The sequence below is a fragment of the Poecile atricapillus genome, chromosome 12, assembly GCF_030490865.1.
Source record: "Poecile atricapillus isolate bPoeAtr1 chromosome 12, bPoeAtr1.hap1, whole genome shotgun sequence".
In the NCBI taxonomy this organism is placed as follows: domain Eukaryota; kingdom Metazoa; phylum Chordata; class Aves; order Passeriformes; family Paridae; genus Poecile; species Poecile atricapillus.
In genome coordinates, this window is record NC_081260.1 from 19,336,487 (window position 1) to 19,359,388 (window position 22,902).

The window sequence follows — 22,902 nt, forward strand, 5'->3', positions numbered from 1 at the left end:
TCCTGCCAGCGGGACTGGCAGGTGGTGTCACTCCCACCCTAGAGTGGCACCAGCAAAGCGAAACCCCAGCAGCTCCCTGGGGCTCCCACACCCAAGCACTCACCACTGGTGCCACTGGTTTGAGAAGACAAAGGAGCTCACACCCATCCAAGCCCACCCCCCTCTGCAGGAAATGCAGCATCCCAGTGGGCAAAGGCTGGCCAGACAGGTCCACACTGACCACCCCGAGCCACCACAGAGGGATCATCCCCTGCTACCCCGCTACCAGGACTCCTGCCACGCAGCCTTGGCAGATCCGGGGTTACCAGATAAATACTCACAAATTACTGGGACACAGTCTGAGGGCTGGCCACTCAGGAAGGACTCATGGTGCCACAAGCTGAGGTCCATGCCCAGCAGAGGCTGGCCTCAGGAGAACCACAGCAGAGATCATTACCATCTATGTGCAAACTCCACCCCATTTCTCTGGGATTACAGGAGATGCAGTTTGGGCAGGGACAACAAGCAAAAGCAGAGCATGGGTACATGAGATGCCGTGCTGCTCTTCAGACAAGAACTGTGTGTTTGGAGCAGTAGTCAGACAATAGTCCTGCACATCCTTGTCAATGAATTTCTTGTGTTTCCTCCCCATCCTGCCACTCTGCCCCAAAATCAGGTAAAAATTACCAAGCCCAAACCATTGCTTTAATCATGTGGGAACCGCTGTTATCACCATCATTTCAGCTTCTTGATTTTCCTGATTATTTTCTGCAGTTCCTGTTTGAGAAATCAGCTCAGGCAACACTCTCTTTAACCTTTTTTTCAGCTTCTGTGACAGTAACCACTCACTCCCCCGCCTGCACTGCTCCTCTCATCGCTCCACCAGCACCCTGACCACCTCACAGGGTTACCCCGAGCTCTTCCTCACAAGGGTCCTGCAGGACAAGAGATCTGGCTGCAGCACACCTGCCTGCAGGTGCAGCTGGATGGCAGTGCAGCACCAGCACGCTGCTTCCCTCCCAAAAACAAACCAGAGCCAGGAGCACCAAGCCCCTTGGCCACTGCAGGATCAGGAGACAGACAGGTTGCCTTCAGCAGTCACCTTCTGGAATACACCTGATTTTTGGGGTGTGTTTTCCATGCAGTGAGGAGCTCATGTGGACTGAACCATTTTACTTCCACCTGACTCGTCCGATGAGCTCTGCCTCCAACTCAGCCTCTCTGACTTACTTGCATTGTTATCAGAGCCAGCACACAGACTTATCAGAAATGTAATCCCTGTAAAACTCTATCTGCAGCCCATTGAGATTGGGTTTTTTGCTGAAGAAATGTGACAAAAAATTAACAGATGTTGCTCAGACCATTCACCAGGATGGGAATCAATTATGAACATTTTTGCTTCTACAGTCATCCCTTACTACAAATGCATCTTAGGAAACCCTCTCCTGATCGAAATGAAAAAGCATTTCTTTGTAATAGAAGAATAATAAATGATAGCTATCAGCCTGCATTCTCTGACACGGTGCTGGTCCGCAGAGAATTAAACTGCCACTGTACAGTTATATAAATGTTTAATTTTTTTCATCTTTGGCCACAGTAGGGTTGTCTGGAAATACATTATCGCTGCAGATGCCATCCCTCTCCAATTAGTGTGGCTGGCAGCATGGAATGTGTAGGTGACCTCTGTGTTCCCCTCCTCGTGGAGTCTTACAGGGTTAACTATGGCCATTTAACAGACTCTATCGAGAATTAATACAGAGATCAGATTCTCTCCAGAAAAATCCCACACTCTGTGGCACAGATGGCAAGAACTCTCTCTCCCCCGTTTGACTCTTTTATGACAGCAAAACAAAGGCTTTTAATGATGTTTACCATGAATTGAATTAAACAGCTGAAGACCAGTTCATAATCACAGCATTTTGTTTTCATATCCTTAAGTCTTTTAGCAGTGGGGTTTCCAGTGGAGCCTCAGCTACAGCTTATCTCAAGATATAGCCAAGTGCCCCGAGGCTCCCCGCGCCGGAGCACCAAACCGCACTCAGGCTTCCTAATTGAAAAAGACAGGATGTTTGCATAGGATGTTTGCATCCCTCAGACGTTAAAAGCAACATTCATGGCCAAGTACAAACGACACTCGGGCTCAGTTGAACTCCTCTGACTTCCTTCCTCTAGCTAACACCAGTCTGATTTCAGAGCAGGACCTCATCCCTGCACGTGGGGACGGGAAGAGCTGAAAGCTGCCACCTGTGCAGGTGAAAAGATGCAAACCCTCACCCACCAGCCTGAGCTAATCCCCTGTGGGACACCTGACTAATTGTCTACGTGCTCTGCAGACCTTTGGGAGAGTTGAGAGCTCCAGGGCTGGGACAGGAGCGCTGGGAAGGGCACACACCATCAGTGCTCGGGAAGGGAGGTGGGCAGGGACCAGCCCTGGGCACAGCACCCCTAATTCCAGCCCTAATCCCAACTCTAGCACTCACTCAGTCAGGCAGATGCTCAGAGCCTTGGGTTTTCTGCCTGTGCACAGAGGATAATCCCAGCTGTTCCCTTACCCCACAGGCGTGGTGTGAAGATTAATTTACACCTCCCCAGCACTCTGCCCATGCACAGCGTTATCCCCAGCGGGCACTAAGCGTCCTCAGTGCACACACCCAGCAGGGCAGCACCCAGTGGGCACCCCCAGGGCACAGCAGGGGCTCACCTTGCTCGGGGCCCTGGGAGCCCATGGAGGGGACGCTGGTGTTGAGCACGTCGTTGACGGCCGTGTCGCAGTAGAGGCCCCGCTGCACGTCGTGCTCGCTGTCCGTCTGGTCGCTCTCCTCGTGGCCACTGTCCTTCAGACTGTTCCCCTCCAAGTCCTTGAACGTGGAGCTGCTGGGGAAACACAGCTGTCATGTACTGGGTGGGACAAGGTGGCCCCCGACGCGGCGCTGCAGCGAGACCTTGGAGTGGGGGGTCCCTGCCCTCCACGGCAGCCAGGGATACCCACAGAGAGTGGGGAACACTCCTCTGAGCCCCAAAACACAGCAGGCTGCTCCTGCCCCTGGGTGTGGGGTCAGCCTGTGGGTGCCCTCAGGCTGCCCTGGGTCTTACAGAAGCTCAGAGTGAAGCAGAGCTTGAAATAAAATTAAAAAAAATATACATTAAATGAGCTGTTTCTACATCTTGGCTCTCCCGAGTTGTACTACCTCATATTGAAGTTACACAAGATCTAAACCCCAGTTTTTTAGGTTATAAGCCAAATCCTAATCACTTAAAGCTTAAAAACAAAAGTCTTCCCGGAAACAGGAATGTCTTTTAATCATGATGATGCATTTTTATTTTTAAAAATAAACCAGTGATTCTGGGTCCAAGTTCATGCAGCTTTAAGGAAATCTGATACACAGCCAAACATCCTTGACAGCCTCTGCAAGGATGTCCAAGGACTGAGCTGCTCCCAGATTTCCCCCAGGGGATGAGCAGCCCCAGCATGGAAGGCAGCCCCAGGCCAGAGGGATGGAAGAAGGGCAGCTCCTATGAAGACAGGCTGAGAGAGCTGGGATTGCTCATCCTGGACAATGTTCTGGGAAGACCTTAGAGCCCCTTCCAGCTCTTACAGGGAACTTACAAAAAGGAGTAACTTTTTACAAGTGCAAATAGTGATAGGACATACAAGAAGGAGGGAGAGTGACTTTTTACACAGGCAGAGAGTGATAGGACAAGGAGGAATGGTTTTAAACTGGAAGAAAAGAGTTGAGATTTAGATGTTAGAAAGCAATTCTTCCCTGTGAGAGTGGTGAGACCCTGGCACAGGGTGCCCAGAGCAGCTGTGGCTGTCCCTGGATCCCTGGCAGTGCCCAAGGCCAGGCTGGACAGGGCTTGGAGCAACCTGGCACAGTGGGAGGTGTCCCTGCCACGGCAGGGGATGGCATGGGGGTGATCTCTAAGGTCCCTTCCAGCCCACCCCATTCTGTGATTCTCTGAAGAGCTGCATTTCTGGCTGCACTGGCACCCAGCACCCTGAGAGGGGCCGTGCCCCAGGACCCTGCACTGCTGTGAGCAGCTGGGACACCCTGACACACCTGGCCCAGGTGGCACAGCCTGCAGGGCATCCCTGGGGACACCCACCCTGTGCTCCTTCCACACCCAGCCCTGGCACAGGAAAACTGCACTCACTGGGAGGATCCACCTGCACCCACTTCTCCAAACTTCCTCACTGGCTGGTTTGGTGTGAAACGTCAGTGGCAGACACGGCCTGGGCTTCAAAGCCCCAAAGAGCTGGAGATTTTCATTACTTTGAAAAGCCCTTTTGTGTCTCCACGGAAACCAAGCAGACCACCTACCATCTGATGCTCTGCAAAAGCACACGAGGGGGGAGCTCTGAAATACATATAATAAATTGGTAAACCTTCAAACATTACCTTTTAAATAAAGATGTCCCTATTGAAGCCGCTGACTTTGATTCCAGGTGACATCAAAGATTTTTAAGTTAAGAAAGCACTACAAATCTACAATTCATTTGTGTGTGTGTGTAGATGAGCGAGAGAGGCAAGCAGACAACACAGGAAAAGTACAAATAGATTAATTAAGTGCTGGATTTGAGAAGATTCACTCACCAAAGATAGCAGAGATACAGCATCTTCATAAAGGCAAAGGATGAAAATGATGCCACAGTATGTTACAGAAAATACTTTTTGTTCTCAGATGTCTGCACAGCATTCCTGGCACCCGTTGTACTTAAGATACAAGACAAAGGTAGAAAGCCAGGGGAGCCGCTGTCCTACACGGAGCTGCTGCTCGTAATGCGCAGGCAAGCCGTGTTACAAGGCATTTATCTTCCCTGCAGTGAGGCAGACTGTAATGCAGCAGCCACACCACACGTTTCCACGGCTGACACTTCTCTAAAGGATGGGCAGGTCTGGGGGAATCGGCAGCAGCAGCGTTTCCCAAACAATACAGCCTCGGAGCAAGCCCCGCTGCGGCAGGCTGGAGCGCTGTTTGCCTTTATCTTAGGTGTGAACAAGGAAAGATTAATAGATTTGGGGTTTTTTCAGTGTGCCTGAAGACTCTCTGGTGAGGAGCAGCGTGGCACAGGCCAGCCAACTCTCCCAGTCACATTAGCATCGTTAAACACCACGAGCCACGCAGGCAAATACACCTGCTGAACCTCCAACAATGCGCTCGCAGCTCCCTCACTGCTCAGCTTTTTGAGATGTAAACAAATGGGATCTCAGCCAGGCAGATAATTGGATATTTTTACTGCTCAGATCAGATCTCAACAGTTCAGGGTTGGCTTCTGCTGTCTGTGAAACCCTTGGTTCAGTGATGGCTTCTGCAGAGCCGCCGAGTGCAGCCCCGCTGGGCACGGGCAAGGCTTGCTCCCCACACCCCGGCCAGGCCATGGGGAGAGCAGGGAGGTGGGCAAGGAGCTGCTGGGCCCATCCTGCACCCCAATCCTCATCTTCCTGGTGAGGAGCACTGATGGTGCTGTGTGAGTGCCCTTCCCAGCCTCCTGCCGCCGGGGCGATGCTCAGAGCTGAACCCCTCAGCCCAGGGGGTTCAGCTGGGTCACCCCAGCCTGAAACTCCCAGAGACATTCCCTCACCACTGCTAGGCTCTGAGGAGAGCAGTACTCAACCCAAAGGGTTCAGTTTCCCCAAGGGTAAGTGCCAGGTTGCAGCTGAACTGATTGTTTCCTTTCACACATGGAAAAGCCAGCCCAGCAAAGCGCTGTTTGCCTTGATATTCAAACTAAAACAGCGAGCTAGAACTGTGAGCTGCATCCAACCAAATTACCTGCCCCCAAACAACTTGGCTTTTTAATTTTCCCTGCCTCACATGGCAGGGAGATCTCACCACCCAAATCTATCCTTTTATTCCTGTGCATTCAAATGGAATAAACTCCCAGAATTTGAAAGTTGTCAGGGTAACAGCACTCTACCTTACTTACTGCACCTTCCCAGAGAGAAGAATCCAAAGAGAAGGAAAAAAAGATTTCCTTTATTGCAAACCATGAGCAATGGGATTTAATGGGAAGTAAGTACTGTTCTAAAATCAAATTATTACTCTTGAAAAGTTTTGCATATTAAAATAAGCAAGTTGTATATAAAGCAGTAAGAAAGAACATTAAACCCTTGGGATTTGGCTGGGCAAAGCCAAGCCCTTCAAGCAAGCCTACATACCTTTTTATTAAATGAGCTCTGCTGTTCACGTAGTTGGAATCAAAGGAGTAGTTTTCAGTCTGGAAGGAGGAAAAGAAAAGGGAGATGGTTACAAGTCTGATTTCTCCATGACTGGGAGGAGTCAGGTTTGCAGGGCCAGGATGAAACCCTGCGAGAGGGAAGGAGCACCCCATGATGGCACAGGCCCCTGCAAGCAGGACAGAGCCAGGCATGGAAAACTCCAGTACCTGTCAGTCTTTCCACCAACTTTCACCAAAAAAAAAAAGGCTGGCTGGTGACCACAGAACAATTTGCAGAAAAGAAACAATGTGACTATGCTCTGTTACAAAACTAATTGCTTTTAATTCCCTGATGGACTCAGTTCTGTGTGTGTCAATTTGACTGAAAGTTCAAAAGGTATTTTTCTTATTAGTGTATAATTAACATGTTAAAATATTTATTGCATAGATATGTAAATGCCAGCAAGGTAATCCCTTGCCAGAGAATTTAATGTGGGCACTTTTCTTTGTTTTACATCATTTCATTTGCAGAGACAGTGGGCTCTGTTATTAATAAAAAAGCAAACAATGGGTGACATGCTTAAAAGTTGGAGGGGAGTAAAAGAAGGGGAGAAAAGTCAAAGAAGTTGTTATTTGGAAGCAAAACCCACTAAGTCATTCTGCACTTGAAATGCTGTTTTTTAACCTCAGATCACACAGCCCTGGTGTTCTGGTGCCAGCAGCAGGTAAGGAACCAAGAGAAGGAACCAGAAGGGAGAGGAGAGAGCAGGGGGACAGCCACGAGACCAGGGTGGGAGCTGTGCAGAGGGATGCAGTGGCAGGTGCATGGCAGGATGTGATGGGAGGTGCTTGGTGAACCACAGTGGTGGAAGACGGTGGGATCTGCACAGCCTGGCCAGGATCCTTCCTGCTCTTCAGGGAGCCCTGAGGATGCAGGATCTTGTACAAGTCAGGCACCCCAGCCCAGCTGAAGCCCCCCCAGATCCCAGCTGGGCTCCCAGCAGCCCCACCCCTGCCCTGGGGATGCTCCCTGCCCCTTGAGCAGCAGCAGGAGCAGTCTCTGCTCTGCTCCCCTTCCTCCAGGACACAAATGGGAACATCCACCTGCCCCACCACAGCCCTGCCCTGCCTTCCCTGTGCCACACTGCTCCTCACCCCGTGGCTGTTCTCCTTCCCAAAGAGCCGCTCTGGGATACTATGGCCTGTTTTTATGGCAATTATGAACATGGTAAAAATAAATGCATGCATCTTTAATGTCTCAATAAATAAAGGAAAGCAGAGTCTGCTGCTAACGTAATCACAATGGCAGGATGAAGGGAGTGGGGCCACTGCAGCAGAGCCGAATGTGAAATCCAATTGTACCCCGGCAGAGGTTACAGGGCTCTGCCAAGATAATAAAGCAGAGACAGCTCTGGTTAAGTGTAACCTTTTCTGGAATACAGCACAACATCTAATTTACCAAACAGGAACCTCCCAGAGAGAAACATGCGAGGAGCAGCGAGCCGGGGGAGTTGGCCTAGCACTCAGCACAGCTCAGTTATTACTTTCACACAGTAATTACTGCTGGAGAGTCACACTGGAGATTTACTGCACAAACTACTGGTCCCTGCAGTTCCTGCATCCGTGCTCCTGCTGGATGACTTTGATGCTTACAGCTCAGGAGCAAACAGACACACACATTTTCAAAGCATATGATGCCCAAGAACCTAAATAGCACAGAAAATACCTGATCCTGTGCTCGTCCATCAGTCCCAGCACTGCCATCCCCAGCATTCACTGTCACCCCACAGCATTTCCCCCCAGGCAGCCTCACAGCAGACCCCAGCCTGCAAATGAGCTGAGAGCAGCCAAGCAGTGCAGGGCAGAAGGGATGGGAGCCAGTTTGGCACAATCCTCACAGAGTGGGAGCCCCCTCTGTCACCCAGCACTGGGAACAGCTCCCACAAGCCCAGAGCCCCAGCTGGCTCTGTCCCTGCATCCCAGCCCCACCAGCACACCCAGCAGCAGGGAGAGCCCCTGCACCCATCACCTTCATCCCTACATGTGCACACTTCAGCCCTGGGACAACCAGGAGAGGAACAGCTGGCTGAGAGGATGCAGACAGCAAATTTCAATAGTTACAGGCACACTGAAGAGCTTTAAAACACTCTGGATGTCCACTCTGGATGGACACTGCATCGCCAAGGCGTCAGGGGCCATGGAACACCCAAGGTCATCCACAGGGAAAGACTGCCACCAAAATCCCCAGGCTGAGGAGACACCACACGTGCTGCCATCAAACTGCCACAGCCAGAACACAGCTGGCACTAAATCCCCCTCAGACCAACATCCCTGGGAGCTTCGCTACTGATTTCAAACCAAAACCAGCGACCACATCCTGGCTCAACTCATTCACTGCTGAGCAAATTCCCCGTGACTCGTGTTGGATGGACTGGAGCAAGGTCCCTCCTGGGTACTCCCTGCTCCCTGTGTGCCCCTGCTCAGGATGCTCTGCAGCACTGATGGAACCCGGCATCCACACGGAACACGAGGCTTCCCGAGGGGCTGGGCACAGCATCTCTTCCCAGGCTTGGGATTTCCCCACCACTGGACACAGCACAAGTGATGATAATTACTCCCAGATTTCAGACAAAACAAGGAGTGACATGGCCACAGGGATGGGAAATTCTCTTCCCCAGGTGTGCACCCTCGGAGGTGAGAGCTGGCACAAGGCTGGGCTGCCCATCCTTCCCACACTAGCACACTCCCTCCAGCCCAGTTTCTTTACTTAGCCGTGGGATTATCTGTCAAGGTCATCTCCATGCAGAGCAGGGGATCACAATAGAAAAATGAAAAATGAAACGAGAGTTTTCATGGAGAAGGGTTGCTTTACAGCTTGCATTATTCAATCAAAGTTCACTTGATTTAATTCTAGTTCATCCTGCAAGGTGCAACCACTTACAAACAGAGGCAAAATGATGGGAAAGGAGAGTGTCTTCAACATGTCAACATTTTAATTGGGAAAGGATCCGCTTCCTCTCTTAATGAGACCCAAAGAACAAAGTCAAAGCACAAAAAAGAGGGAGAAGGTAAGGCTGGCTGGCACCGATGAAAGTGTGCTCTTCATCAAGTGCATCACTGAGAGGCTGGCCCTCATCTTCTTCATTATTTTGGCAAAAGCAAATGAACTGTCACTTTCTCACTAATCAGCATCACTCCTGCAGAAATCAAAGGGGAGCCCAGCCCCAAGTCCAGCCTCTCCTTTCCATGTTCAGAGCCAGGCACAGCGAGGACCTCCCAGCCACGCTGCCAACCCTCATCTCCTGCTCGCTGTAACTGAAGAAAGGATGCTCACACTCGTCATGATCAGCCCCACAGCCTCCATGCCATGAATAAACAATCCATTCCAGACACTGGGAGCGCTGAATAACACCTTGCATGAAGCCTGTGCCCTCAGCCTGCGTTTCTCTTGAAGGAGAGACACCCTGCTGTCCTCCAGGATCAGGATTTGCTTTCCAGATGCTGACGTGTTGGTGTCAATGCCATCAAAAAGAGCCCTGGCTTGGCACACAGCTTACCACTGCCTAGTTTGAAAAATGCTTTGAACCACTGCCTTAGCAACACAAACATAAATATAACGACAGACACACTCCAAATTGAGCAATCAGGAGAGAAATATTAAACTTTTTTTTTTCCCCTAGCGGTTGCTTTTGGTTGAGGACTGCCAATTCCATTAAAATAAAAATAAAAAAAAAAAGATGTACAAATGTCAGTACAACTCTTCTTGACCTGGATATCGACAGGGTGACTTCCCCGACAGCAAAAGGTCTGTTAGCAGCAGGGCACTGCTCTAACGACTGCTCACTCCCTGCCTCAGAAACAGAAATAAACCCTGGCGGATCCAAAGGCGCTTTAAGAGGAACTAATGCAAGTGCCAGCAGAAAGGTCAGCGGGCTGCAGCAATCCGGGCACGAGCAGCACTGAGGAGTGCTGGAGAGGCAGAGGATGCTGGCTGGGGTCAGTGCCCAGCACAGGAGGGACGTGTCCTGGGCCATGCCAGCAGGCTGGGATCAGCACAGCCGTGTCCCTGCAGCCTGCGAGCCCCAGGACACGTCTGGCATCTGCTTCTTTAGCACTCTTCCCTCTTTTCAGCAATTTCAGATGTGGGCTGTTTTTCAAACCAAGCTCCACAGAGGTGAAAATCCAGCTTTCTCCACAGCATGTGGATCCAGGCTCTCGACAAAGGGTTTGGTTCCTCAGTCCACACATCAGCCCCCAGTACAGTCCATGGTTGTCTGGAGCTGGGCCCATCTCTCCCAACCTGAAGTGACAGGCATCCATCCATCTGCCTCAGAAGACGGCTCCAAAGCATCTCAACGCAGGGGTTTTGTGCCCTTCTTCTCACTTCAGGGTGAAAACATTTCTGTCTTTCCACAAATTATTGTAAACCTGCTGCAACCTCCTGCCAAAGCATGTAGGGACTCTTCACAAAATCAGCTTCATAAAAATGACACATTTAGCACCACTTTTTCAGGGTTATCCCTTGAGCCTTTTTTCCCCCTATGTGCCTTGTTAATAAAGCTTGCATGTCACCCTTTATTATTAAAAAACAAAGCGGACCTTTCTCCAAGGCTGCAATGTGCATCTCTCCTTTTGGGTTTCACAAAATCCTCCAGAAACACGCGACGCTCCTCATCCTCTGCATCAAACTGCACATCTCCACCCGGAGCACCAGCCTCCTGCCTTTCCCTCTGTGCTGCAGGCATCACTGGCAACCACAGAAATGGCAAATTGTTCCCAAAAATCCACTGGGCCTCCCTGGTGGGAAGGGTAGGGCTTGTAAGACCGCTTCTCCTGGTCCTTCTGTATCCTCAGTCCTGTTCTCCATGGGCCACTCAATCACAGGCTCCAGCATCTGCAATAGAACTGATGCTGCCTATTAGGAGATCTCACCAGCATTTAATTCTCATGGTTTGAATGATATTGTGGGTGATACAGAATTCATGCAAATTAAATAAGGACGCTCCAGCTGCACTTGGGAAACAGCAAAAATTTCAAAGTAGGGACCAGGTCAAATGAAGTACGCATCAGCAATGAGGGAAAGCCATTGTCATTTAGCAAGCTGCTTATTTAGCCCATGGGAAATAAGGAAGCAGTCTGAGGCTCCTTCCCACGGGGAGCAGGTGAGTAGGAAACCCCACAGAACACTGGAATCGAGCCCCAGGGCCTGAGAGGAACAGCCAGGCTGGGGCTGATGCTCTCACACCCAGAAACACGGCTGGGGATGATGTTCTCACACAGAAACACGGCTGGGACCCCAGTATTCTCACACCCAGAAACACGGCTGGGGATGATGTTCTCACACAGAAACATGGCTGGGACTGATCCTCACACCCAGAAACACGGCTGGGACCCCAATGTCCTCACACCCAGGAACACGGCTGGGGATGATGCTCTCACACCCAGAAACACGGCTGGGGATGATGTTCTCACACAGAAACACGGCTGGGGCTGATCCTCACACCCAGAAACACGGCTGGGGCTGATCCTCTCACACACAGAAACACGGCTGGGGATGATCCTCTCACACCCAGAAACACGGCTGGGGATGATTTTCTCACCCAGAAACACGGCTGGGACTGATCCTCACACCCAGAAACACGGCTGGTGTCCCAATGTTCTCACACCCAGAAACACGGCTGGGGCTGATCCTCTCACACACAGAAACACGGCTGGGGATGATCCTCACACCCAGAAACACGGCTGGGACTGATCCTCACACCCAGAAACACGGCTGGTGTCCCAATGTTCTCACACCCAGAAACATGGCTGGTGTCCCAATGTTCTCACACCCAGAAACACGGCTGGTGTCCCAGTGTTCTCACACCCAGGAACACGGCTGGTGTCCCTCTGCACACCAGCAGGAGCCTCAGCAGACCCAGCTGCGGCTGGGAGCACATCATGAAGGACGTCAGGAGGGATTTTCCCCGTGTTTGGGATGGAAGGTAATTAGCCCTGTGCTCCCCCCATGTTTGGGATGGAAGGTAATTAGCCCCATGTTCCCCCCATGTTTGGGATGGAAGGTAATTAGCCCCATGTTCCCCCCATGTTTGGGATGGAAGGTAATTAGCCCCATGTTCCCCCCATGTTTGGGATGGAAGGTAATTAGCCCCATGTTCCCCCCATGTTTGGGATGGAAGGTAATTAGCCCCATGTTTGGGATGGAAGGTAATTAGCCCCGTGCTACTGGAGGACAGTGAGGACAAGGCTGCCTAGAGCGGGTCAGGGTCCAGCAGCTGTGACCAGGGGCAGTGCCTGGCCCACTTGAGGAGCTCTGCTCCTCCTCTCCCTGCTCACCACAGCCCTGCTCTGGCACGGACAGCACCTGCAGCATCCAGAGCTGTGGGGAGATGCCAAACTGAGCCCCATCTCCCAGGTCCTGACTCTCCCACACCGGCTCCTCCTGGCATGGTGCCTGTCAGAGGTCTGAGAGCAGCAGCAGCCCGAGGCTTTGGGTTAAACACCAGTGCAAACTCCACCCAAACCATTACTGGGGCTTCCACCACGGGGGAGAATCAGCAAACGCTGACAGACACAGCGCGGGGAGCGATGGCCAGGTCACACCAAGGAAGCCACCACCCTGTCCCCTGCCAGCCAAGCTGTGCCTCTGAGACCCCTGCAGGGCCAGCACCTTTGGAAAGGACCCACCTGGCCACGGGTGGCCATCAGTAGCTCCAGCCACTCCACAGGCACCGGAGCACAAGGCAGGGGAAGGGCAGAGGACCAGAGGATACACCATAGCTGCCAACAGCCCCAGGCAAGACAGAAGGAAAGCACGAAGCAATTCAGCTCTGGAAGAGCATGTAAGAGGCAGTCACCTGGAAGAGCTGAAAGGACCTGACCTCTGGCATCTCCCTCTGCAGCCTCTCCCCACACCCAGCTCATTGACAGAGCTTCTCATGCAGGAGACTGCAAACTGTGAACTACCAACCAACGTCTCTGAAAAAGCAAGCGCATTTAGTATCTGATATTGATGTTTTATAATTAGATGTAATACAGCAGATCATTTTCCTGCACCTGATCAATGAAACCAGGGTTGGTTTGGGGTTAGGCTGCTTTGCAGACACTGATTGCTGCCTAAGCCTGCTGGAGCAGTGCCTCGCTCGCTTCAGCAGGAACAGCCAGAGACGAGGATGTGCAAACACAGCATCCATTTAGATTTACTATCCCCGAAATATAAACAGAATATTTATTTCTGGCCTTTTAAGTAGTAATTCCAAATTTAATGAGGTACAATGAACATTCCTCAGAGCCAGACTCTATGGCTACACAACACCACCAAGCCTCTAATTACTACTGCAGCTTAAATAAAGGACATTTCGTTATGATGGACATTATTAAACACTGAAGGAACTGAGTCCATCCTCCATTTTCTCTTGATGAAATAAAAAGCATTGCAGGGAAATCACTGGGAGAGTTCATCCCTTAGCATCACTCCTCTCATCAGCCTAAGCAGCAGTATCAAGCCAGACTGTATCACAGTGCAAGCATCCCACTAATCCATGCTGAACTCCTGTCCCCTCCCCAAATAAATACAGGCTTTGTCACTTTTTGTTTGAAAATGGATGGGAGGCATGAGAAAAGTTGCTGCTGAGATGTGATTTTGAAAAAAGGGTGTAGGATTAAAAACCCAGATAGAATCCAGGCACAGCAACACACAACAAAGCCAAAATTACACCACTCAAAGCCACAAACTGTGTCACCCCGTTGGGTTTGTCAGCAGATCAGAAATCAACAGTATGGTTATGAAGAGCAAAAATGCAATCCTAAAACACCTGCCATACATCCACATGGTATCTATAGCCCCAAAGCTTCTTGGGGGGACGTGGCACAGGGGTCCCTCCGTTGGAACCATCGCAGCAGAAACCTGCCTGGCACCACCCCTGAAAATCTATTGAGAAGCAAAATCCTGACCCAAAAGCAGGACAGGCTTTCCAGGGAGGAGCATACAAACATGTTTTCACATGGAGCAAGAGCAGCCAGGAGGCTGGTGATGCTCTGGCAGCCACCCAGTGCTTCACCCCTGGCTGGGCCAGGAGGGATCTGGGGGCAGCAGGGCAGTGCCTCCCTCCCCTGTGCCCACTGATGGGCAGGGGCTGAGCTCACCAGCCCCCCAGGCACAGCCTCTGCCACAGGGACACGCCAAGGAAAACTCCCTGCAGGGATGTAACAGCCAATAAACCTCATACAAAGGGGTTTTCCCATTACCTGTACCTGGGACTTTCAGCTGTGTGATGGATCCACACACGCAGCTCCCAGCACAGACTACACCCCTCCCTCAGCAGTGCGAGAAACAATCTGGATCTAATCAGCAGGCCCAGGGTGATGGGGCATGACTTAGAGATTTGTTAAAAAACCTTCCAGAACTGTCCTTTCCCTGCCTCCTGCCATTAGGAATGAAAACAAATGTAACAGAAGAACCTTTTTTTACATGTTCCCATCTCTAGGGCTAAATAAAACTCCCTGTCATTCACCTTCTGGAGTGGCAGGTCAGACCAATGCGTTTTGTAGGGAACAGGAGAAATCACAGATTTGTCACTGCAAAAAGAAGGAAAAAAAAAAAAAAAAAAAAGGAAAAAGAAAAACCAAAAACCAAAAATCATTGCAGCTGAGTTAAAAATAGGGAAGGCGTGAGGTGCTGCTGCCAGCTCTGCACATGCACCCCGAGCATGCACAAGCCCTGGGGCAGTCAGGGGGCACAGGCACCTTGGCCCTGCCCCGTTTTCCAGTGCAAACCCCATTTCTTCTGATTTTTGGGCAAGCAGACAGAGCTTCCCAAGCTACATCCCCTCCCCAAAGTCATCCTCCTCCCACGGCATCACCAGAGGCCAGAGCTGGTCCCAGGTGTGCCCCTGGCACACGGTGATGGGCATGCACACCCAGCTCTGCACCAGCAGCTCCTGCTGCCTTCAGCTCAAATCCCCCCACTCTGGCAGATAATCAAACCAAGACAAACGCTGTCCTGCATGCTCATGGTGTTATCATTCACATTGTTTATCTGGAATTGCATGGGAAGGCTCGAAATCAGGATAGCCTCAGGCAGCTCCCACTCAGAGCCTCGAGGGGATTTCGCTCACAACAAAACTCTGTATCAAAACCAGTTTTCCCCTATTTTAATTTTTTTTTTTCCCTGCTTGGGCAAGAAAACGTAGCTCTCCAGCCCACAAAATTACCCTGCAGCCATGAGACAGGCAGCAAATCTGAGCAGGACTGTCCTTCCTCCCACTGCCATCGCTGTCTCACCCTGCTTGGGGAGGGGATGTGAAGCCTGGCTTTGCTCAGCTCAGCCCCTCTCAGAGCCCCCAGCCTCCCAAAGATGCCACCAGCTCCAGCATCCCTGGGGACACAGCAGCAGCCTCTGCACAGCCCTTCCTCCCCTCTGAGCCACGCTGCCAGCTCTGGGCCAGCAGAAACAGGAACTCAAGCTAACAGGAGCCTGTGCTCTCCCAGAACAGGCTGCAGGGAAGTGAATGACAATGAAGAGCTCACCAGATTAGGGGATTTCAGTCTGGCACTCTCTGGATTCCCCTCTCCATCCCCACACTGCCCCCTCCCCTGCCCACAGCCACCCCACATTATTCACAGCCTGGTAAACACAGCCCCTTGGTTATTACAAAGATGCCAAAACCTTACTACTTCTTGTTCCTTCCAGTTAATGTACCATAGCCGAGGATAAATTGCTATTACAAGGAACTAAAAATAAAAATGTTTCAGAGGCCGTAATTGGCTTGTCTTGTTGGGCTTTTTAAGGAGCCAAAGTACCAGTTCCAGGCTATTAGCCCTAAGGTTGTAGGAGAATAGTATAAAATATTTCTTCATTAAAACCCTACCTTCTCCATAGAGGTGTTATTCTTTAGGGGTTTTTTTCCCTTTCCTTCTTTTTTCATTCCTCTTTTATTATTATTATTATTATTTTCTTTCTAAAAGACATGTGTTATCAAATGAGCTTTAGTTAAAAGAAGGCTTCGAAAGCCCAGAGGTGATATAAATAGAGCTCAGTGCAGCTGAAGAACCAGCCAGAGCCTTCACTCATCTATTCAGGTCATTTTTCTACAAAAATTACATAATATTCCTCAGTTGCATCCATAATCTTGGGTCATTTTTAATAAACAGCACCAAATCTTGCAGTCCTTGGGGAGACAGTGCTCTGTGCTGGACAGCAGCCAGCCCACTGGGACAGGACCATCACCACCACAGGCTGCAAGGCCACCAAGGGTGCCCAGGCTGCTCCTGGAGATGGGGATTATGTTTTCCTTCCTTCTGAGGCTTTTTGTTGCTGTTTGGTTATTAGGAGTCAGTTACCACCATTACTCAGTATCAGCAACAACCACAACAGCCACGGTTTTGTTTTTGGAGAGAACCAGGAATTAGATTCCACGATCCTTGTGGGTCTCTTTCAACTCAGGATCTTCTACGATTCTGTGAACACCAAATGCATTTATTCAGCAGAAGCCTCCTTTCAAAGGAAGCAGATGCTCCGCCGAGCGAGGACGCGGCGGTTTGGCACCTGCTGTCCTGATGACGATGGTGGCGATGCATCAGCAGAACGGCTGTAATTTATGGTCACAACTTTAAAATTGGCTTTAAGTCCTTGTGGAGCCTGCTCCGACTGACAGGAGCACCTTGGGACTGCCCTCAGCACGGGCATGGCACAGACCTCTCCGTGACAACCCATCGGTGCAGCACAGCATTACAATAAATAATGACAGTATCAGTAATGTTGATGATCAATCTCTTGGTAATATGGCCCAGGAGAGGAAGCACAGCAGAAAAATTACAGCAGAGCCTCTAACCCCCTGCTTTTCCTGAAAGACAAGGTTGGATGACACGTTTCTTTGTGAAACAACAACCCAACAGGTATTTACTACTTTTATTTTGTGATGTGAAGGCTGCTGCTAAAAGAAGACCATTTCTGTTAGGTACAATTGCTATTTTTTATAGTGTCTCAGCAATACCTTGTTAAAAAGGGCAAAACAACAGTTATTAATTACCCTAATTAACCCAATTCATAAGACACATTTGCGTGGCTGTCATGACAACTGCTTTGACTAACTTGCCAAGAATAGCTTAGCTGTCCATCCAAATAAATCCCTGATAATTACTAGTCTAGTTTACTGGGCTTCTGTGATAATAATAATTAGTGCTACTGTACAAAAGGTCACGCTAAACAGTTTATGAATGATGCATTTCGCATGGTGATTACACGAGTCACGCAGCACCCAGCAAACGGACACAGCCACGTCTCCAGCATGGGGAGCTGTGCTGAGACGGGAGCCTGGGGCTGCTCTGCCTGCAGACAGCGTGGCAGGATGAGAGGGAGACCTCAGGGAGCTCAGAGGAGGAAGAGCCACGAGTTGGGATGAGCTAGGACAGCCACCAAGACACCTCCTGAAGCGCTGCAGCGCCCAGCAGGCACCGCAGGAGATGCTCCCCTAACAGAGACACTGGGAGACACCAAACAGCTTCCAAAAAAACCTGTCCCAGGTTGGTCTCTCACCTCACCGCCTCATTTCCCTCCCTGTCAAGGACAGAGGATCATGGATCACCTGTCTGGTTTTGGCATGCTTCCAACAGGTTTAGGATGAATGACAAAAGGGGGGTTAGATCACCAAAGGCAAGGTGAGCTTGGGGTGGACAGTCCCAGGATGAATGACAAAAGGGGGGTTAGGTCACCAAAGGCAAGGTGAGCTTGGGGTGGACAGTCCCAGCCCTGTCTGTCCTCACCTCTGCAGGAAGGAGGCCTCCAGCTCGCAGTCTGGGTGTCTCCAGAGCCAGCTGCAGCTCCAGCACACCCTGCAGCCAGGGGCTGTCCTGGGGGCACTGCTCAGCCCAGCACCGATCCTGCTCCTCCTCCTGCAGGACCTGCCTGTGCTCTGCCATCATTTACCTTCACAACAGCAAACCCAGGCTGCTCAAATGTCATTTTAGCTTTGCTGAGGTTTATTGGTGAAAAGCCATCTGTGGGATTTCCTCTGGCTATACCTACACAGAGGCAAGAGAGGACGGGGCCACGCTGCACCGAAATTGAAAAACCCTGCAAAACCCCAGGGCAGAGGGCAGTGGGGCAGGGACAGAGCCAGGACCTCCACTTGTAACACAGAGGACAGCTGCCAGCTCTGTGGAAATCCATGAAATCACTCCATTTAGGATAAATTCTAATTAAATACCACATATGGCCCTTATTGTCCATCCCTTGCTACCTATCAGAGGCACTGCACCTAAACAAGGTCTTAATCAGCAAATATTTGTCTGCTGCAGCCCCCTCTTCCCTCACCCCCACCTGGACTGGCAATTATTCTTATTGATTGACTTTAAGAGAGCACCATGCACATGCCTGGAGCTGCAAACAAGGGAACAACGGCGGGCTCTGCTGTAATCATTACCAGGGCGAGCAATTGCCCTGTCACACATGGCAGGTTATGGCTGCAGACTGGAGGCAGCAAGGCCAGATGAACGCTTAAAACGTCGTTACAGTGTGAAAAGCGAGGATGTAGAAATGACACCTCCTTTCTCAACAAATCTGTTCCCCCAGCATCTCCCAGCTCCGTGAAGAGTTCATCTCATTAAGGCTGAAGAGCCAACAGAGCCCTTGGAGGGGGGACATGGGATTGTGTCCTCTCTCTGCATGGCAAAATAAGCGATGATGAGGACGTCTTAGATCTGGGGAAAGATGGATTTGAGGTCCCAAAAGGATTTGGGCACCTTCCCCAAAGGATTTTGGGCTCGCCTGCACATCCTCCCCATTTGTAGCAAAAAGTGCATGCCAGAAGATGAGGTGCTTTTATCAGACCAAAAGGAGAAATGAGGGAAACCTGATGCTGAGCAGAACATTCCCCAGTTTTCCCAAGTGAAGTCTGCAGCTCAGTTCAATATGTTAGTGCCTAATGAAGGTTTCCCCCATACTCTGCAGGGTACAATCATTCTCCTCCTAATGAGCATGTGTTAATGGCATATTAATGCTGACAACAACTAAGTGCAGAGAACAAGAGATGAACATATTCCAAAATTCATCTGTTTTTTTCCCCAAACAAAGGAACCCACAGCATGGCTGAGCAAGCCCCAGCCCGGCAGGAGCCCTGTGGCTCCCACAGCGATGCTGCCAGCTCTGGTTTGGGGCTCACCACGGGACACAGAGCCTGGACAGGACACGGCTCTGCTCTCTCCCTGACCCAATCCCCCCAGCCAGCTGCACAGGGAGAGCCCAGCCCAGGCACTGCCCCTCCACACAGCCACGCTGGGGCTGAGCAAGGAGGCAGAGGAAGCACTCCCCAATGCCTGAGAAGAGTTCCATGGGCCCACAGGTCCGGGTGCTGCATCAGAGCCACCAGCCAGTGAGGATTTGCTTGCTGAACGTCGCCAAAGCTGGGTCCCTGCCAGAGCATCCAGATGTGAATCTGAATATGAAAAGTCCAGGAGGGAGCAGGTGACAGAGGCGCAGGCGCGGGCTCCGAGCCCCATCCTGCTGCCGGCGTCCCAGCCCATCTGGGTTTGTCTCAGCAAGTTTACATAAGCTCTCAGGCACGGAAAAGAACACACAGAATGGGTGTTTTCCTGTTTTTTCATCTTTGCTTGTGAAAACAGCTCCCAAAACCCTGCCAGCTCCCCCAAACCAGCACCAGTCTGCCGCAGCGTGTGCTGCCCACCACCAGGCACTGCAGGCAAGAGGAAGCCTGATTCCCTCACTGTCCAAGCTCCATGTGCTCCTGCCATCACTTACATTTACATTTCCAGATCGATAATCGATGCTAGAATCAATAACAGGGAATTTAGCTACATTATAAAAACAGTAAAATCAGCCAATACTGAGAAATGACTATTGAGTCCTGTGTTTTCTGTACTCACTTAGTCTAATAATGGTGAATGATATTTTCCAAGTACATTATTCAGCAATAAAATCACCGAATTATTTGATCTCTTTCTAACCTTTATGATTCTAAGCACTCTTTTTGACCCAGATTGAATGAGGCAACATCTGCAGAGCCTTTCACAAAATTGTACTCTGTGTGCACTATTGTAGGTCTGTTGCCAAAGATAAATGTTATTATTTTAAAGCCATCATCCTTCTAATAGATGAGCAAACACACTGCATTAGCATAGCCTGCAGAGCTGGAGCACGGGTGAGAAAATGCCAGAGGGGTTTCACTTAATGGAATTTTACATACCTGACTTAGGATGGGTTAATGCAATCCACCAACACGGGAATTTTAAAACCTGCCCTGTGGCATACACCTGCCATTACAAACGATGGTATAATCCAACAAGCTCCAGATCCCCGTGAGAAACGTGGAGGATTCACACCCAGATCTCAGCAGGGTGTTGAGATGAGGACTTCACCTACAGGGCTCCAAACACTTTGCCCTACACAGTTTCCAGTGACCTGTCTGTCCTGGTGGCAGGTGTTGCAGGGCTGGCTCAGTTTCCATCACAGGCTGTAGGAAGTGCCAAGGCTGTCACACACCTGCCTGCTGCAGCATCAGCTGTGCTCCAGCCCTCACAGACCTGCGAGAACTCTCTGTAATTCCATGTTCAACAGGGAGACACAGCAAGGCCCAGCACTAATCACTTGTCCAGCTGACATAAGCCATTACTTCCCTCTGAATTTAGACAAAGGAACTTGAGTGAGACACTGGAGCAGAGATGTGGTGCTGTCTTCTCCAGCAAAGCCTCCAACAGGAGCCACGGACAGGCTCTGCCCTGGAAGGAACAGTGGAATTTGGAGCTGCCAACAACCTGAGTGTTCCTCTGCAGAGCCCTGGGTGATGCTCTCCTGGGGACAGCAGGGTCTGGAACTGTGCCCCAGGGGACAGGACCCAGCACAGCCCTGCCAGGGCACTGCTGCCTGCAGAGCACCCCACCCATCACCAATTCAGAGCACGCTCCAATTTGAATTATAATTACACTTTTAAGTACACAGATTACAACTATTTATGCTACAAATAAGACCATCCTGTATTTTAATTAACAGAAAATGATTGGAACTCAACTATAGCCTCTACTGGGAACAATATCTAATAATTTATTGAAGCAAGGCCATGCCAGCCCCACCAGCAGCCTGGCAGGAGAGGGGGGTGGGCAGGGCTGGGGGTCCCACCCTGCTGAGCCCTGACACGAGAGCAGGAGCTGCTGCCAGGGTGGGCAAGGGGCTGGGAGAGAGGATCCCAGGAGAGAGGGATCCTAGGAGAGAGGGATCCCAGGACAGAGGGATTCCTGGAGAGAGGGATCCCTGGAGAGAGGGATCCCTGGAGAGAGGATCCTAGGAGAGAGGGATCCCAGGAGAGAGGGATCCCAGGAGGGAGGGATCCTAGGAGAGAGGATCCCAGGAGAGAGGGATCCTAGGAGAGAGGGATCCCAGGAGAGAGGGATCCCGGGACAGAGGGATCCCAGGAGAGAGGGATCCCTGGAGAGAGGGATGCCTGGAGAGAGGGATCCCTGGAGAGAGGGATCCTAGGAGAGAGGGATCCCAGGACAGAGGGATTCCTGGAGAGAGGGATCCCTGGAGAGAGGGATCCCTGGAGAGAGGGATCCCAGGACAGAGGCTGATCCCTGGAGAGAGGCTGATCCCTGGACAGAGGCTGATCCCTGGAGAGAGGCTGATCCCAGGACAGAGGCTGATCCCAGGACAGAGGCTGATCCCTGGAGAGAGGGATCCCAGGACAGAGGCTGATCCCTGGAGAGAGGGATCCCAGGACAGAGGCTGATCCCTGGAGAGAGGCTGATCCCTGGACAGAGGCTGATCCCTGGAGAGAGGCTGATCCCTGGAGAGAGGCTGATCCCTGGAGAGCCTGCAGGCAGAGCCTGGGGATGGAAGCACAATGGCTCTGCCCCTGCTGGCTGATGGGAATTCAGGAAAGAGCTGAGCAGGGCACAGGCAGGGAGGGCAGAAGCCCAAGGACCTGGGAGGGCACCTGGCTGAGGAGCTTCTCCAGCTCAAAGCCCTCAGGAGGGACTTCAGGAAATGGCAGCTGGAAAATACAGCTCTTCCACCCAGCCAAGCAGATGCACACAAGGTTATTCAAAGGCTACTGCACTTGGCCTCAGTGATGCCTCTGCTGTGCTATACGTGAAGGAAACGAGAGGGAGAAACCACACGGTTCAAATCACTCGATACAACACAAATTCACTTGGATACTGCTGTAAGAAAGCCCATAAAGTACCATGCAAGACTATCCTTTTGATGAAATTTTTAAAAAAGCTTACTAGAAATCTTTCCCAGTTTAAGAGAAAATTCTAATCTGCCATGTAAATATAGTTGCAAAAGCTTTTTTTATAGACTTCACGAGTTATGCATTAGAAATATGCATCAGAATTTCAAATTTTCCAAGAGGAAATATTTAAGGAACCTACCAACCCAAACCATTCTATGAATCTGTGAAAACAAGAGGAGCTTCTCCACTTCCAGTAAAAGTGAACCATAAAATCCAAAGCAGTAGCATAAAAACAAATGAGATGTATCTTATTATATGACATATTATATACTCACATAATTAGGTGCAATATGTAATAATTCTATACACACTTTTTGTAAGCATAGGGATACAAGTGTTACCATGGCAGTGTTAATGTTTGAACCCCATGATCTTAGAGGTCTTCCCCAACCTAAATGATTCTGTGATTCTATGTAGTACATCACAAATACAAGATAGACAGTATGTAATATATAACAATGTGATCATACCCATGGCAGCACACAGGCCTTGCTGTTAAAGACAAGCAGCTACTGCCAC

General features: G+C 50.5%; 1 protein-coding gene across 3 annotated transcripts in view; it reads right to left on the reverse strand.

Annotated features, from left to right (window-relative positions):
* The window catches only part of PCDH19 (protocadherin 19), a 58,262-nt gene that overhangs the window by 23,965 nt on the left and 11,395 nt on the right, over window positions 1-22,902 (reverse strand). Inside the window, exons 3-4 of one of the 3 annotated variants that reach the window (XM_058848002.1) lie at window positions 6,141-6,199; window positions 2,681-2,850 (exon numbers count right to left, since the gene is read on the reverse strand). In XM_058848002.1, coding sequence (XP_058703985.1) covers window positions 2,681-2,850; window positions 6,141-6,199 — 229 coding nt within the window. Of the gene's footprint in view, window positions 1-2,680; window positions 2,854-6,140; window positions 6,200-22,902 lie in introns of all 3 variants that reach the window. The other 2 variants (XM_058848001.1, XM_058847999.1) reach the window with 2 other exon arrangements.